Source organism: Tachypleus tridentatus, chromosome 10 (assembly GCF_004210375.1).
Source record: "Tachypleus tridentatus isolate NWPU-2018 chromosome 10, ASM421037v1, whole genome shotgun sequence".
Taxonomy (NCBI): domain Eukaryota; kingdom Metazoa; phylum Arthropoda; class Merostomata; order Xiphosura; family Limulidae; genus Tachypleus; species Tachypleus tridentatus.
The window spans coordinates 154,091,583-154,109,560 of NC_134834.1; the positions used below are offsets into that span (position 1 = coordinate 154,091,583).

At 34.1% G+C, this 17,978-nt stretch overlaps 1 protein-coding gene across 9 annotated transcripts in view; it reads right to left on the reverse strand.

Moving 5' to 3' along the window:
* Window positions 1–280: 280 nt before the first annotated feature.
* The window catches only part of disp (RND transporter family member dispatched), a 74,245-nt gene continuing 56,547 nt past the window's right edge, over window positions 281–17,978 (reverse strand). For all 9 annotated transcript variants that reach the window (XM_076464624.1, XM_076464621.1, XM_076464620.1 and 6 more), the window contains exons 6-7: window positions 9,946–10,144; window positions 281–2,815 (exon numbers count right to left, since the gene is read on the reverse strand). In XM_076464624.1, coding sequence (XP_076320739.1) covers window positions 796–2,815; window positions 9,946–10,144 — 2,219 coding nt within the window. In that variant the 3' untranslated portion in view covers window positions 281–795. The remainder of the gene's footprint in view (window positions 2,816–9,945; window positions 10,145–17,978) is intronic.

Below are 17,978 nucleotides of genomic sequence, written 5' to 3' on the forward strand. Positions count from 1 at the left end.
GGATGTAACATAATGAAGAAAATCTGTGAGGAAGATTTTGCTATAATGTTTTCAGTGATTTGTGTTTAGTTTTACAAATTTTATCTGGTTTCAGTTTGCAAGAGATTTAATCAAACATTATTTATTTATTTTTACTTAGGAAAGTCAACCAAAGAACATATCAACAAATTTACTAAATAACAAAGAAAAACCTTGGTAGCTATAATGAAAAGTAAATAAAACTTTCTATTTAAGTTTCTTGTTAACAAGTTCATAATGTTTATGAAGTAAAGATATACAATTAACATTTTCACAGAAATTTATTTTTTTAGTTACGACATGGTACAACATTAAAATACTCATTTCATACTACCAAAGGGCATGAAAACACCAATTTGACTTCATAACAATAACGAACACAACATGTATAATTATCAAGTTAAGGTAAACACATGTGTGATTTCACAACAATGTGGCACTTGTGTACTTTGATGTCCAAGCCTATGAGTTGCAGATACACTCCAGTGTATAATATTTAGTCTACAACAAAGTGATGTGGTTGAGAACTGAGTTCATGAAAAACCCTGGTATAGACATACATCTGTGAGCATACACAAATTTGCTTTAGAATTTTTTTTACAAGTTCTCGAAAAAAAGTTTTATTAAAATCCCCATATGGCTTAAACTCTCAATAAAAAATGTTAAGTATACAAGCATTATAATAACTTATATTAATTTTTATCCTAGCACCACTCCCATATGTTTAAAACACCCGTACCAGATGAGTTTAACCCTGTACAAAAAAGAAATGCCAACTTAAACAATGATATTTTTGCGACTTCCAGAATCAGAATTATCATCACTTCTGATTAAAGAAGGAGTCATTAATTCTTTATCTTCCTCTGCACACACAATGGTAGATGAGCTTGTGGCCCCTGACACATGTTTTGGACTAGGTTCTCCATGGAATGTCACACTTACAATAGGAAGGCTAACTTTTCTGGAGCTTCCAACTGTTGAAATAGAGGAAGTAGGGTCTCTGGTGTGAGACAAGGCAGAAGAAAAACTACCAGAGCGTTGCCGGTTATGACGAGAATTTGGTTTTCTTTTTACATGCTTGAGAACTTCAGCTCGTACAGCTCTGACAGTGGTCAGGGGTTCCAGTTCGTGACTCTCACTTGATGGTATTTGGGTAGGGTAGCTGGCACTTGACGTGGACAGAGTGGAATCTGAGAGGGCATAAACAGTTTTATCAACAGCACTGTTTGGCACTTCACAACAGTTCATGCTGGGATAACTAAGCTGAAGTGACCCCTTCTGAGGACCAACCACACTGAGGAGAGATTGTAAGAAGAATGTAGCATACAGCCAGCTGACTGTCATTACCACCATTAGAAAAGTTCCAATCTGTGTATAAGCTAGAACTACTGAGTGGAACATCAGAGCACCAGTTATGAAAGTTGTGAAAGCAGCCATGGCAACTGGGCTACCAATTCGACTCAGAGAATGGACAACTGATGATTCCCGGTCATCTTGAGAAGAAATTCTGTAAGCAATTCCATAATGTAAACTGAAATCCACTGCAAGACCAATGGCTATTGAAACTGTAATACTCTCCACTACATTCAATTTCCAATCTAGAATGACCAATGACCCAACTGTTACAAAAATGACACATGCTACAGTAATGATTGCATAGATACTTATCAACAGGTTAAGGGTGGTAATAAGCAGAGTAATAAAAGCAACACATATAGCTACTACCAATGCAAGAATTGTCCCACGAGATAGACTATCTTGAAGATCATAAAATTCTAGGTCACTTATAAACCAACCATTTTTCATTCCCTCAGGAGCAGTTTTCATCATTTTTTGGGTCCAGGTTTCAACTTCTGTGAAAAAGTTTTTCATATGGATATATGAATTGGAGTATGTGTAGATGCTGTCATATTGAATGACTATAGCTTGTACAGTTCCAGTTTTAACAGAAAATCGAGGACCAGGAGTTCTCCGAAGAAAATAGTTATAACCAGGTGTTCGATAAAATATATCTATAGCTTCTCTAATGCACAAGTTAAATACACTGTCACTATAGGGGAATTTGGAGATGTTGCAACATGGAGACCGGTCTGTTGCAGATATTCCATCAACACACCTACGCTCCATCCAAGTTTTAAATGTTCTAATAAAACAGTTGGGGAGAAGAGGACCTAGAGTTGACTGGTAAAAACTCTGGTTTAGAAGCTGTTCACAAAATGATAATAACCACTCCTGGGAAGCTGAAGCAGAGAAATTAAAAGATGAGTCAAAAACAAGAGATCCACTATCAACTGGCTTTAAATAATTGCCATTATCCACAGGTAGAATTCCCCACACAAATGTGACAGGGAGTTTGTAAAAGTGGTCCTTCTCTTTAACTTTCTCAAACCAAAATAGTCTTTTCAACTCTAAGTCATACTTTTCAAAAGGGTGATCTTCATGGAATATCTGGAACTCTGTAGAGTCCGGAAGACGAAGACTTGGGTAGTAAAATATAGCTACAGCTCCTCCAACTGCCAATAGTGTGAATAATGCTAACCAGATGTATCGAGGCTTGATAATAAGACAGGGAAGGATTTTCTCAAAGAACACTCTTGCTGAATCTGTAAAACTGTAATGTAACTTCCATAAACCATTACAAATGGATATATGTTGAAAATGGGGTAAATAAAAACCAAATGGGGGGGTGCATACACACCAAGCACATGAACACCACCTTTCTGCAACTAGTACCGAGGCTGGAAGCCAGGAAACAGTCAACAAGAAGTTGGCTAGAACAGCAGTTCCTGCAAATAGACTGGAAAACAAACCATAATTTATAATAGCTCAAAACATAATTATGTTCTTAAAATATGTATTCTCAATGATACACCACAATTAGTTCATTTCAGAGAAAGAAACATAGCTGGTCATTTAACCATCAGAACATATAATTAAGGTTTTTTTTTCATCATTTAATATAACTAAACATCACAATCAAGATCTAAGGGCACTTTATGTCATATGATAAATTCTCTACCATGAATGTTGTGGGTCAGTTACATGAAGACATAAAAGTTAAGCAGCATCTTAAGAAATTAGATATAATAAAATAAACACTTAACATAAAAAATAAAAAATGAACTGAATAATACTTTTATTGATAAAACAAATTTTAAATATGTATTTCACTGGGACAGTTATAATCCCAATATTCTGTCCTATACTAACAATCTCAACTGATATTAAAAGCAGATATGTACAATCAAACATTAAATATAAACAACTAATACAAGCCACACAAAATATATGAAAATCCATGTTATATTTTATCAAATAATGGAAATTGTAAGTCTACTGGCAATACAAGTCAAAGAGACAAAGTATGAAACAAACAGTATTCCATCTTGCCAAAATAGAAAGCTATACATATTCTGCCAATAAAACTCAAAGTACATGATAATATTATTAAAGCAGGAAGCTGTAAATAAACTGGTAATACAAGTCACAAGAAAAAAAGTGACAACTAAAATTCTATACGGTATATCTATTGGCAGTTCAAGTTGCATATACACAACACAGATAGGCAATGTTCCACCTTGTATACTAAAAACAGCTGGTATGGGTATCAAAACAAAGTAAAATGAAGTACAGAAAAACGTTTCAACCTTCTTTGGTTATCTATAGGTTAACAAAGAATTTGCAACTGACCATTGCTGAGCATGTCTTATTACAAACAAGAATGTAAATGGGTACAAAATTGAAGGGAATTAGCAGCTCTTATTTTTTATAGAATTCACTACCATCAAATTAACTTTATGTTCAATGACCAAAACTACTTACAAATAAATGGCTTCAGTACAGGCAATCCCAAGTCACTAGTACTAGCCAATATTTTCATGATGCAAAGTGAATTTTAAGCAACCAATTCAGATTTACATCCACCACTATGCTGGTACAGATATGTTGACAATACAATTGCTGGATTCACATCTACAGAACACACACTTAGTTTTATCAACCACGTTAACTCCATACACCCCATATTAAGTTCACTCGTGAACACGAGAAAACTCACCAAATAACATTTCTCAAGATCACAAGAACCGATACACAATTTAAAACAGAAATCCGCAGAAAAATTACATATACTGGACTATACATTCTCTGGGACTCAGCACATGAAACATAACAAAAAGACAAAATATTAAGAAACCAAATAAACACAGCCACAAAACTATGCTCACACAATAAAATTAATAATTAAATCAACCAAATAAAAACAACACTTTATCAACATCAACAAATTTCCTTCACAAACTGTTCACACACCTAGATCAATAACAAAATCAATAACAAACAAACACTAATAAATCTCAAGATACAATAAGCTACAAAAACTTACATTGCTGCATAAGATATATTCCCAATATCAAGGAAAAATAACCAACATTTGAGAAAAACATAATAAAACACAACATTCCACTAAATACCAAATTTATTCAAAAATAAGTTACAAAATAAAAGTTCATACTGTTCAAACTGCACTGAAAAACACAGCACCAACATTATTTATAAAATAAAATGCAACAATTGCCACAAATTCCATATCAGAGAAACAAGCAAAAAAATGGAAACCAGATTCAAAGACCACAAAAAAAAAACATTTTTGAACACTGCAAATTAAATAAACACAACATATCAATAGAAAACATTAACATACAATGTAGGGAAACAAGTACAAACAAATGCAAAGTCAAAGAAGCCCTACTTATAAAAGAACTTTAACCAAAATTAAACCAATATAAAGAACATATCTTTATATCTATATTAATTAATAAACTAAAATATAACTGCAATGCCCCATGCAATTTCATACCCATTTACACTCTCATCCTAAAGATGTGCCAGCAACAGACAGTTGCAAACTCTATTTTGTTAACCTGATGATGACCCAATAAGGTTGAAATGTTGTTCTCTACTTTATTTTAATTAAAGTTTTAATACCCATACCTGATGTCTGGGAACATATTTTTACTTCAAGTGGGTGTCTCATCATCATGAATGTTCCACCTTATTTAAACACAAAGCCATACACATACTGGTATTAAAAAGTAACAAACATGAAACATCTGGCAATAAATGGTCCATCTTATCAAAACATGAAGCTGTGCAAGAACTGGCAATATGAGCCACAAGGACAAAACATATGACAATCAGTGTTCCATCTTATCAAAAAATGAAGGTGTACAAGTACTAGTAATACAAGACACAGAGACAATATACATGACAGTGTTAAATCATACTAAAATAGGAACCATTACAAGTACCGGTAATTCAAGAAACAGAAGAAAAACATGACAATGAGTGATCCATTTGATCAAAATATGAAGCTGTACAAGTACTAGTAATACAAGACACACAGACAAAAAGTGTTCCATTTTATCAAAACATGAATATGTATAAGTACTAGTAATACAAGACACAGAGACAAAATACACGACAATCAGTGTTTCACTGTATCAAAATATGAAGCTGTTCAAATACTAAAGATACAAGATTCAGACGCAATCAGTGTTCCATTTTAGGAAAACACGAAGATGTACCAGCACTATTAATACCAGACTCAGAGACAAAACACAGGAGAATCAGTATTCCATCTTATCAAAATGTGAAGGTGTACATGTAATAGAAGATACAGAGACAAAATACATGAGAGTGTTCCATCTTATAAATATATGAAGCTGTACAAGTACTAGCAATACAAGACACAAAGGAAAAAATACATGACAATAAGCGTTCCATCTTATCAAAACATTAAGCTGTACAAGTATTGGTAATACAAGACACTGAGACAAAATACACAACAATAAGTGTTCTATCTTATAAAAACATGAAGCTGTACGAGTACTAATAACAGAAGACTCGAAGACAAAACAGACAACAATCAGTGTTTCTTGTTTGTTTGTTTGTGTTTTTGAATTTTGCACAAAGCTACTCGAGGGCTATCTGTGCTAGCCGTCCCTAATATAGCAGTGTAAGACTAGAGGGAAGGCAGCTAGTCATCACCATCCACTGCTAACTCTTGGGCTACTCTTTTACCAATGAATAGTGGGATTGACCGTCACATTATATCACCACCATGGCTGAAAGGGCAAGCATGTTTGGCGTGAAGGGGATGCAAACCCGCGACCCTCAGATTATGAGTCGCACGCCTTAACACGCTTGGCCATGCCGGGCCCTATCAGTGTTCCATCTTATCAAAATATGAAGCTGTACAAGTACTAGTAATAGAAGAAACAGAGACAATCAGTGTTCTATCTTATCAAAACACGATGTTGTAGAAGTACTAGTTATACAAGACACACAGAAAAATACACAACAATCAGTGTTCCATTTTATCAAAATATAAAGCTGTAGAACTACTAGTAATAAGAGACACAGAGACAAAATATAAGTGTTCCATTTTATCAAAATATAAAGCTGGAGAACTACTAGTAATAAGAGACACAGAGACAAAATATAAGTGTTCCATTTTATCAAAATATGAAGCTGTTTAATAGTAACAGAAGACAGAGAAACAAAATACACGACAATCAGTATTCCATCTTATCAAACTATGAAGATATATAAGTATTAGTAATACAAAACATAAAGACAAAACACATCACAATTAGTGTTCCATCTTACAAAAATATGAAGCTGTACAAGTACTAGTAATACAAGACACAGACATGATCAGTGTTCCATCTTACAAAAATATGAAGCTGTACAAGTATTAGTAATACAAGACACAGACATGATCAGTGTTCCATCTAATAAAAACATTAAGCTGTACAAGGACTAGACAAAGTACACGACAATGAGTTTTTCATATTATCAAAATATGAAACTGTACAAGTATTATTAATACCAGACATAGAGACAAAACAATGAGAATCAGTGTTCTGTCTTATCAAAACGTGAAGCTGTACAAGTACTAGTGAAACAAAACATAGATACAATCACTGTTTCATCTTATCAAAACACGAACCTGTACAAGTATTAGTAATACAAGACATACAGACATGACAATCAGTTATCAAAACATGAAGTTATACAAGTACTAGTAATACAGGACACACAGAGACAAAATATACAACAATCAGTGAACCATCTTATCAAGACATGAAGCTGTACAAGTAATTGTAATACAATACACAGAGACAGTACCAATGACAATCAGTGTTCCATCTTATCAAAACATGAAGCTGTTCAAGAACTAGTAATAGAAGACACAGAAACAAAATAAACAATAGCTTTCTATGTTATCAAAATATGAATCTGTACAAGTCCAAGTAATACAAAACACATGACAATCATTGTTCCATCTTATTAAAATATTATACTGTACGAATACTAGTAATGCAAGACACAGACAAAATACATGACAATCAGTGTTTGATATTGTCAAAATATGAAGTTGTACAAGTACTAGTAATAGAAGACACAGAGACAAAATACATTACAGTGTTCCATCTGATCAGAATATGAAGGTGTAAAAGTATTAGTAATGCAAGACGTATAGAGAAAACACATGAGAATCATCATTCCATATTATCAAAACATGAAGCTATAGAAGTACTAGTAACATAAAGAAGAGAGACAGTACACATGACAATCAGTGTTCCATCTTATCAAAACATGAAGCTGTTCAAGTATTAGTAATACAAGACACAGAGACCAAATACACAATAATAAGTGTTTCAACTTATCAAAATATGAAGGTGTACAAGCACTAGTAATACAAGACACAGAGACAAAATTCACAATTATGAGTGTTCCAACTTATCAAAATATGAAGCTGTATAAGCACTAGTAATACAAGACACAGAGACAAAATACACAAAATTGAGTGTTCCAACTTATCAAAATATGAAGCTGTAAAAGTCCTAATAATAGAAGACAAAAAGACAAAATATATGACATGGTCCCAGCTTATCAAAATATGAAGCTGTATAATCACCAGTAACAGAAGACAAAAGGATAATCAGTGTTCCAACTTATCAATATATGAAGCTGTTCAAGTACTAGTAATACGAGACACAGAGACAAAACACATAATAATGAGTGTTACAACTTATCAAAATATGAAGCTGTAAAAGTCCTAATAATAGAAGACAAAAAGACAAAATATATGACATGGTCCCAGCTTATCAAAATATGAAGCTGTATAATCAAGACACAGTAACAGAAGACAAAGCTGCACAAGGATAATCAGTGTTCCAACTTATCAATATATGAAGCTGTTCAAGTACTAGTAATTCAAGACACAGAGACACACATGACAAAAGTGTTCACATAATAATGAAGCTGTATAACAACTTATCAAAATATGAAGCTGTAAAAGTCCTAATAATAGAAGACAAAAAGACAAAATATATGACATGGTCCCAGCTTATCAAAATATGAAGCTGTAGAAGTTCTAGTAATACAAGACACTTACACAATCACTGTTTAATCTTACCAAAACATGAAGCTGCACAAGTATGAGTAATAGAAGACATGCAGACAAAACACATGACAATCAGTATTCCATGTAATCAATACATGAAGCTATAAAAGAACTAGTAATTCAAGACACAGAGACAGTACACATGACAATAAGTGTTCAATCTTATAAAAATATGAAGCTGTATAACTGCTAGTAATACAAGACACAGAGACACAATGCACAATAATCAGTGTTCAATCTTTTCAAAATATGAAGCTGTACTACTACTCATACTACAAGACAGAAAAACAAGATACATGACAAGCAGTGTCCAATCTTATCAAAAGATGAAGCTGTACAAATATTGGTACAACACAAGTTCCATCTTATCAAAACAAAAAACAAATATAACAGTGACAAAATCCATGACAATATTATCATAATTTGAAGATGTACAAATACTAGAAATAAAAGACATGGATGAAATGCACGAAAATTAGTGTTCCATCTTATCAAATAATGAAGCTGTACAAGTATTATTAATACAAGAAATAGATAAAGACACATGACAATCAGTGTTACATCTTAACATAATATGAAGCTATACATATAATGGTAATACAAGACACAGACAAACAGTGTTCTATCTTATAAATACAAAATGCTAAAAATACAAGATAGATAGACAAAATACATGACAATCCATGTTTAATCTTAACAAAATATGAAGCAGTACAAGTACTAGTAACACAACACACACAAAGAATCAGTGTTCCATCTTATAAAAACATTAAGCTGTAGAAATATTAGTAATAGAAAACACAGAGACAAAATACACGATAATCAGTGTTGCATATTATCAAAATTTGAAGGTGTACAAGTACCAGTAATACAAGACACAGTCAAAATACATGAAAGTGTTCCATATTATGAAAATTTGAAGCTGTACAAGTACTATTAATAAAGACACAAAATACATGAAAATTAGTATTCCATCTCATCAAAACATGAAGCTGTACAAGTACTAGTAATACAAGATACAGAAACAATCACTGTTTTATCTTATTAAAATATGAAGCTGTTCATATACTAGTAATACAACAAACAGAAACAATCAATGTTCCATCTTATCAAAACACAAAAGCTGTTCAAGTACTAGTAATACAAGACACATTGGTAAAATACACGATAATCAGTTTTCCATCTTATCAAAATATGAAGCTGTACAAGTACTAGTGATACAAGACACAGAGACAAAAATCATGCTCATCAATATTCCATCTTACCAAAACAGCATATGTATTGGCTATGTAATTTCATTGTGAATTTTGTGAAATCATAAACTAGTATTATGGTGATTCTTATGTTTCTGTTGAGGTATGTGAAAATTTAGTGGATGTATATGTTATGGTAAGTTAAGATGTTTTGATATTAAAACTTATTATGTATACTTCATCCATACTGGCCAGGCTTACCTGAAGCAACGAATAGCTGTGATACTGCTGACATAGCTACCTAAAAAAGCTGCAGCCGTGGTAAAACTTGTTACAAACATAGTTAAGCATGAGTGCTGAAGTGTGTCCTTCACAAGCTTTATCAGGGTCATATTATTCTTTTCAGCTTTTGCACATGCCCAGATCTTGCAGTAGATTAATGAGTCATCAGCACCTATACCTTAGAAAGAAAATAAACAATTTCATTAAAACACACAAAAGTGGAATAATAAGTAATCTTGATCATGCTTAATTATGTCGTTCATTCTTAAAAATGTTACATAGAATGGGCATGCTATTGAAATGTTAAATTTCTATCTGCTAGTGTTTAACACTGTTACACATACATAAAGATATTGCTGTTACTAAAAAACAACACAGATTAAGTTGGTGGATTGGTTGATTTGGTGTTATGTGGTACAAAGGAACTAGGCTATGTGTGCCAAACATTTGGTAAAAAGTTGAAATTAAAGTGAAATTATTAGAATTTATAAAAGGAAATTTAGGTAAAACAAGGCAAAGTTTAATTTTTGGATTAAAACATAAACAGCTTTAAATCCAAGTTTTACATCTAGTCTACTGCAGTAAGAGAGAAACTATAGTAATACAAGTTGTGAAGGACTTTCTGTAGCATAACTGTAATTATTATAACTCTACAGGATGACCAACAAGTAGGTTAAAAAAATCAGTGTTAGTCACCTGAAGTTGGCATTTCCAGTCCTGATTTTGAGTTATTTGATGTTACTGCCATTTCCTAATTTCAAATTGAACTAGATGTACTTTGATTCTTAAAGGGAAATAACATTAAAAGAGGTCTAATGTATAAATTACAAAAAAAAAAGATTAATGACTTTTAAAAAACTAAAAATATTTGTAAGGTGGACAGTGTCACCATTGCCAATAGCACTGTCTAATGTTACTGATAAACCTGGGGACAAAATATGTTTAAAATGGTGCCTTTGTTGAGAGTAGTAATGATGGCAAGACAGTAAAATGTGGCTTATTGTGACCTGAGTGTTATAGAGACTACACATTGGTGCATCAGTCCCAGATGAAAGAAGACAATAAGTTTAAAAACTGTGACCAATGAATGGTCTAGTTAAATCAACTTCCTTTTTCTGATTCTTGTGGAAGCAAGAAGGAATTCTGCATACAACCACCAAACCAAAACAAACCATGGCAAAGCCCACACAGTCATCTGATTCTGAACTATTTGTATAAATAGGAAGGATGGCTCAAAAGATGTTCAGCAAATAACAGACAGTATTTCCAATTGAGAGATGGCTTAAAAATAGGTCATATATGGGGACTGTAATAAACCATGGTGGGATGGGCTCACCAGTGGATAAAGCAATGTTATCCAAGAACAGACCCAATTGATTCAACTATGCCTGTATGCAAAGGCCAAAAGGAGCAGTAGCAGATCTTCTGTTCTGAAAAAGCATGGCTCCTTGAGGTAGGAAAATAAAACTCCAGGTGGGATGCTTTGGTAAGGAATGAAGTTTTAAAGCATATAGTAAAGACAGTTGCAAACGGCAGAGGTACAAAGAAGCTTCATGAGACTCTGTGTATAAGCTCTGAACTGGGGAGGTGCAGAAAGCCCCAGTGCAGAGCCAAGATCCCTGATGATGAACAGGGTCCAGCAACATTGAGGCCAAGGTTCTGGCAGAACCATAGACCAGTATTTCATAGTCTAGTTTTGATTGAATAAGAGCACAATATATCTTTAGCATAGAACATAGGTCTCCTCCCCAAGTGCTGGAAGAGAGGACATGGATGATGTTTAGTACTCTTGTATATTTGACCCATAGCTGCTTGATGTGTGGTATAAAAGTCAGCTTATGATCAAAGATAAGTCCCAAGAACTTTGTCTCAGTGACCACAGGTAGCAGAACTTCACTGATACCGAGTTCAAGATCAGGGTGAATACCCCATTGACAGCAAAAGTTCTTGCAAATGGTTTTAGAGAAAGAGAAGTTAAAACTGTTTGCTGTGGCCCACTTCATACATGAATGAGGGCAGTGTGTAGCTGCTGCTCAATGAACCTCATGATCAACAACTTCCACATCTCGAGTCAGTCAGGAACTTGGAGTCCCTGAAGAAAAGAAGGGGAAAATGTCAAACCCACACGAACTTAGAATCGCCTGTCCATTAAAAATTTTTAATAAAAATGGGCAAATGGCAATGTTACCCATATATGGAGGTCTTGCAAAATGCTGTACCTCCATTTTGTATCATAAGCCTTCTCAATGTCAAAGAATATTGATACAAGATGTTGTCCTTTGAGAAAGGCTTCTCTGATTGATGTTTCAAGTCAAATCAGGTGAAACACTGGGGGGGTGGGGTGGGGTGAGAAGAGGTTGTTTGATTCAAGGTATGAAAAAAGATGAGCATTAACCATCCTCTCTTAGGTCTTACAGAGACACCTCGTCAAAGCAACTGGATGGTAGTTTGAAGGAATATTGAGATCCTTCCCAGGCTTAGAGAAAAGTAGGACAATAGCCTGATGCCAGGCATCAGGGAAAACATTCTCCTGCCAGATCTGGTTGAAAACAATCAGAAGAACAGCAAGAAAAGCAGGAGATAGATGGCACAGCATTTCATAGTGTGCATCATTATGTCTGATCGATGTACTACCATACCGATAAAGAGCCAGTTTGAGTTCCACCAGTGTAAAGGGATGATTATAGTCAGAGACAATCAGCTCGAAAGGAAAGAGATGATCGCTCTGCCTGAGTCTTGATGGTTAAGAAGATGGAGGATGAAGCAGAAGTGCTAGATACCTGTCAATAGCTTTCACCTAGAGTATTGGCAATGCTCAGGGTATCAGCTACTTTCTAGCCATCAGAGAGCAAGATCAAAAGGAGGGCAGAAGTATACTGGCCACTAAGCTTTTGAATCTTGTCCCATATGACTTTGGAACTGGTGGTAAAAGATATGCTGGTTGTGAACTTAATCCAAGAGTCCTTCTGACTTTGATGTCTTACACACCAAGCACATGCACAGGCCTACTGGAAAGTGATGAGGTGCGAGAGTTTGGGATACCTACAAAAGTATCCCAGGCACGTTTTCGAGTCTTCTGTGTCATGTGGCAGGCAGGATTCCACCACAGATGAGGATATTGTTGAAAACATGTTGAGGGTTTAGGAATACATTGAACAGCTGCTTGTATAATACAGTCAGTTACTGCTGCCATACAGTCATTTATTGATAGCTTACAGACAATGGCAGGATAAAGTTCTGTGAGAGCAGTGGAAAAGGGTCAGTTTGCTTGATCCAGCTATCCACCAGGGCACGCAGGTCGGGTGGCATCAACCACTGCCAGTCTTTCACAAAATTATAGAAAAATTCTCAATGCCTCATGGGTTATTGTTAACCCTCCATGAAAAGTGAAAAATAATGAAGGGGAGCAAACTGAGAGTTCAATAGCAGGAAAGGTCTGACTAGGTGCATAGAAATAAGTAAAAGAACCAGTATTGAAAAGAGAAAGGTTGTGATCAGAGAGTATACGCTCTACAGAATGACCCCTCCTATCAATATAAGCACTTTCCACAGAGTGGATGATGTAGACTAAAGTTCCCTAGGGTTAAAAAGGGAGATGGCAACTGTTCAATGAGAGCATCAAAGTTTGATTGATCATAGGTCTCTCCAGGCAACAGGTATAGAGAACAAACAGTGATGGTACAACCTATGGAAACATGGATGGCTACATCCTTCAAGGACGTGTCAAGTGGCAAAGACAGGGTGAGCATGCGCTGATCAACCAACAGTGCCACCCTCCATGCATTCATCCATCACATAGCCTGTTATTTCTGTACATAGCAACCTGCTGAGAGATGACTGTGTTGGCAGGTTTCAGAAATGTTTCCTGAAAGGAAAGACATACAAAATGGTATGAAGCAATTAGTGCTTTGATGTCATCCAGATTAGAATGTAAACCACAACAGTTCCATTGTATTAAGGTGGCAATTTTTATTTATGTGTAGGCAACTTGGGTGGAAAGCCCTTCTGTTTACAACCATGTCTTTTTTTGAGGGAGGTCTATCAACCTCCATGGAACCTGCCCTGTGTCGATTGAGCAGGTCTTTGTTGTTGGAAGAGGATTGCAGCAACTGAGAACATGAATAAATGACTGCTTTGCATCTTGGGGTGTGAGAAGAAGATGTACCGAATGAAATGCCAGTACCAAGAACAAAAAGAAGTGTATCTTGGAGTTTGCTGGAGTGTATGTTTGGGAGAGAGATGGGTGTTGATGTTGATTCATCAACTTTTTTAACAATGGAGGTTAAAAGATTTTTCATTTGGTTTGAGAACAATTCTTTTAGAGGCACAGAAAGATCCATCTGCACTTTCACTGTAGTAGTGGAACGAAGTGCAACAGCATACATCTGAGATGATGTGGTGGATAGTAACTTTCGAGTTTGAATCATTTTCAAATGCTTCACCTCTTTTCTTCCAACCATTTAGGGCAAGAACAAAAGTGGGATGTATGAGAGCTATTGCAATTGATGCAATGATGGTCCTTTTCACACTCATAGGCATCGTGGTCCTTGCCATCACAATGAGCAGACATCAAGGAACCACAACATGATGTCTTCGAGTGACCGAACCGTTGACACTGGAAACATCTGAGAGGGTTTGGAGTGTACAGCCATACTTTGCAATTAAAATAACCTGCCTCAATTGTGACAGGTGGACGATGTGATGTAAATGTCAAAACAAGTATATTGGTTGGCATCATAACTCTATCTTTGAGTGTGAAGATATGCCTCACTGCAGAAACTGCTTGGGTGGAGAAATCAGTGAGAATCTCTGACTCGGGTATGTTCTTCAAATCCCTCTCAACAGTAACTCCTCGTGAAGAATTCAAAGTAGCATGAGGCATATTCTCAATAGGCATATCTTCAATCACCTTTGAATACAAGAGAAGCTCACTGTGTTGAGATATGGTGTTTCCACCAATATGTCACCACAGCAAAGCGAAGCTTTTTAACTGACTCTGGAGTGCCATCACGTCCCTTTAGTCCCTTATGAATGTAATAGGGATACATTTGTCTGAAAGAGAATGTAGTATAAAAACATGAGGTACAGGCATTACAGATGTTAAAAATTGCTGCTCAGAATCTTCAAGACTTTGTCGTTTACCTATGGACTGTTTTTTCACTATTTTATTTAAGTTGTTATTTGGAAGAACCATAAAAAAGAAAAAAAGAGAGAGAGAGTATTTCGGTGTACACTGACCCCACACACCATGGATCCCTGTGCACAGATTGGGTAAACATTATGAAAAATATTACTTAATACAACTATAACTACTTAATAGTCACACATATTTCAGTTTTAAAGTCCTTCAAATTATGTTGGAATGCATGTATAACATTTGATGCATACCTTTAACTAATTCTTACCCTTAAAAATTGCTCAACCTGGTTTAATATCTTGCAATGATTCTCTGTGTTAAACTGTCTCCATGTAACTATTTTGATATTTATTTTTCTTTTCAGTCTCTGGCTTTCTAATACATACTTAAAATTCATTTAATTTCTAATATGTAAATAGTTATAAAAGTTTACAGCAGATAAATTATTATTTTTGGTATACATGATTCAGGAAATTTAACTTTATTCAATGTTCTTGCTGTCACTGCTATTGTTCAAGTAATGTGCATTCTTCATTGTCATGTGACATATATTGTTCTACAGGGTGTTTGGAAAGTCACTGTGCACTTATATATTTACTAACAGACAAAACTGCACAGTGACTTCCGAACACCTTGTATATACCTTATCCTCCTGTAGTATATGTTTTTTATCTGCAAAACAGTATAATTTTCTTTAAAGTTCTATCTTGGAACATCCTACATCCAACTGAAATCACATGTTAAACATGTTCTAAGTGTTAGTTTCAGATTATTTCTACATTCTGGTACCATTTTTCTGATTGGTTTACTACAGAAATTTTGTGTATTTTGGTGTTCTACATATTATATCCATGAATCTCTTGCATTTGAGTGAGTGTGAGGCAGGTTTATTCTTGCTTTTCCACACTTACCATTATATTTTTGAAATCAGTACTATGAAACTGCTTAGAATTTGATATTAAATAATAAAAGTATTTTTCAATGAATTTAATGTTATCTAGCAGTTGATAAGTGTATTTTGGGTTTATAACATAACTAAGAAGAAATTCCAGGAAAACAGAAAGCATTATTTGTATGTAAAACCAGCATGCTTTAAAAGTAATATTACCAGTACTGGTCTCTACATATGCATGCATGTACATACACACTTATATATATATACTACCTTGGTATTTTATACTAAGAGCAATCACTTCAAGAAAATACTATACACAAGACCTTTCTCATGTATACAGTTTGTGAGACAAGTTTTTCAAACAGTGATACACTATTAATTAATATCTGTAGTGCATATTGATACATAAAAGACATTTCAATACTAGAAATAAATTGCTGAATCTCCTGAAGAAGTTGTAAAGCAAATGTTCAGTTTCAATTAAGGAAAAATAAAAAAATTGATAAGTTTCTTCATTTCTAGTATTCACTGTTACTTCAAAAAACACGTTGTCACACTAATTTAAACTTTTAAACATGTTCTAAAGAGACCTTCAATGCTGGCTTTAGTCACAATGCCTTTCACCACTTCAATGAAGTTCAGAATCTGACCACCAGTTAGGTGAAAAGAAAAACCCAAAGATTCTCCTTAATCACCTAAATTTAATGAACTACTTGCAATTTAGAATATGATGCCATCAAATATAAAACACTTCTCTTTCCCATACAAAATAACCTGAAGAACTACTACTTAAGTAGCTGGAGTAATTAATAAACAGATAATTAATGAAGCTTTGACTTTAAGTAGATAGACAAAAATACCTATTTCCAAATATATATTTATTTTGAATAAATATGGAAAATACTTCAGACTGGCAAAACAGTGGGTTGAAAATTTTCTGGAAAAATAACAAATGATATATTTTTCTGCAGATGGAAGCTCTGTTCCAGTTGCTAAAACATCTATGTTTCAAATTATTTTTTTCACTGATCACAACTATTAGGTTGAGGAATAATTTGTGAGCATTTTTAAATAATTTCATTCAAGCATTACATGCAAGACTATACAATACTTCAATGCATGAACACATTACACCCAAAACATTTATTATGATACTTTATTTCATGTAATACCTAGGTATATAGTATGCATTGTTTTAAACGAAATTGCAAGAAATTAAATGCGAAAAGCAGATGGTGTCAAAATGCTCGATTTTGTCCACTTGACATTCCATTTAATGAGCTGAAAATGAAAGCAAAAATTAAAGACATATGAAAATCAAAATCACCATCTATTAGAGCAAAAAATTATCTACCAAATGACATGAAATATTTTGTGAAAGCGTTTCATTTATGAATATTTTTTTTAACTTGAAAAAACGCTCACAAATTATTCTTCAACCCAATATTATGAATTAATTCTTAGTATAATGTAAGTTACAGATTTCAACCAAACTGAAGTGAAACATAATATGGGAAAATAATTCAACAGTTCAAGTAAATAAACTGCACAAACTAAACAGTCCATCAGAAGAAAGGGTATGGTTCAACTATTAAGTTTCTGATAAATGATTCAATTTTTTTTTAAACACTGTGAAGGGATAAGTTCTCAATTACTAAATTATTAATTTTGCAAGCAACAGGATTGATGGATGTTAAAGTATTTTAAAAGTGAAAAAAAAGGGAATTGTGCTTCAAAATTCCTTTTAACCAAGATTTCTTATGTTTCACCTTGGAAAACAGTGATGCATTCAAACATCAGTTTAGTCTGTATTATATTACTAGCATAAGTACTGTAGTACTTTTATTAGATATGGGGTGGATGCAAAAATACATGCAATAAGAACTACTTACTCATATGTATCTTTAACAACCGACTAATAAACCTTGAAAAGGATTTGAGAGAAACCCTTAAGTAATAAACAAACCACACACAAAAGTA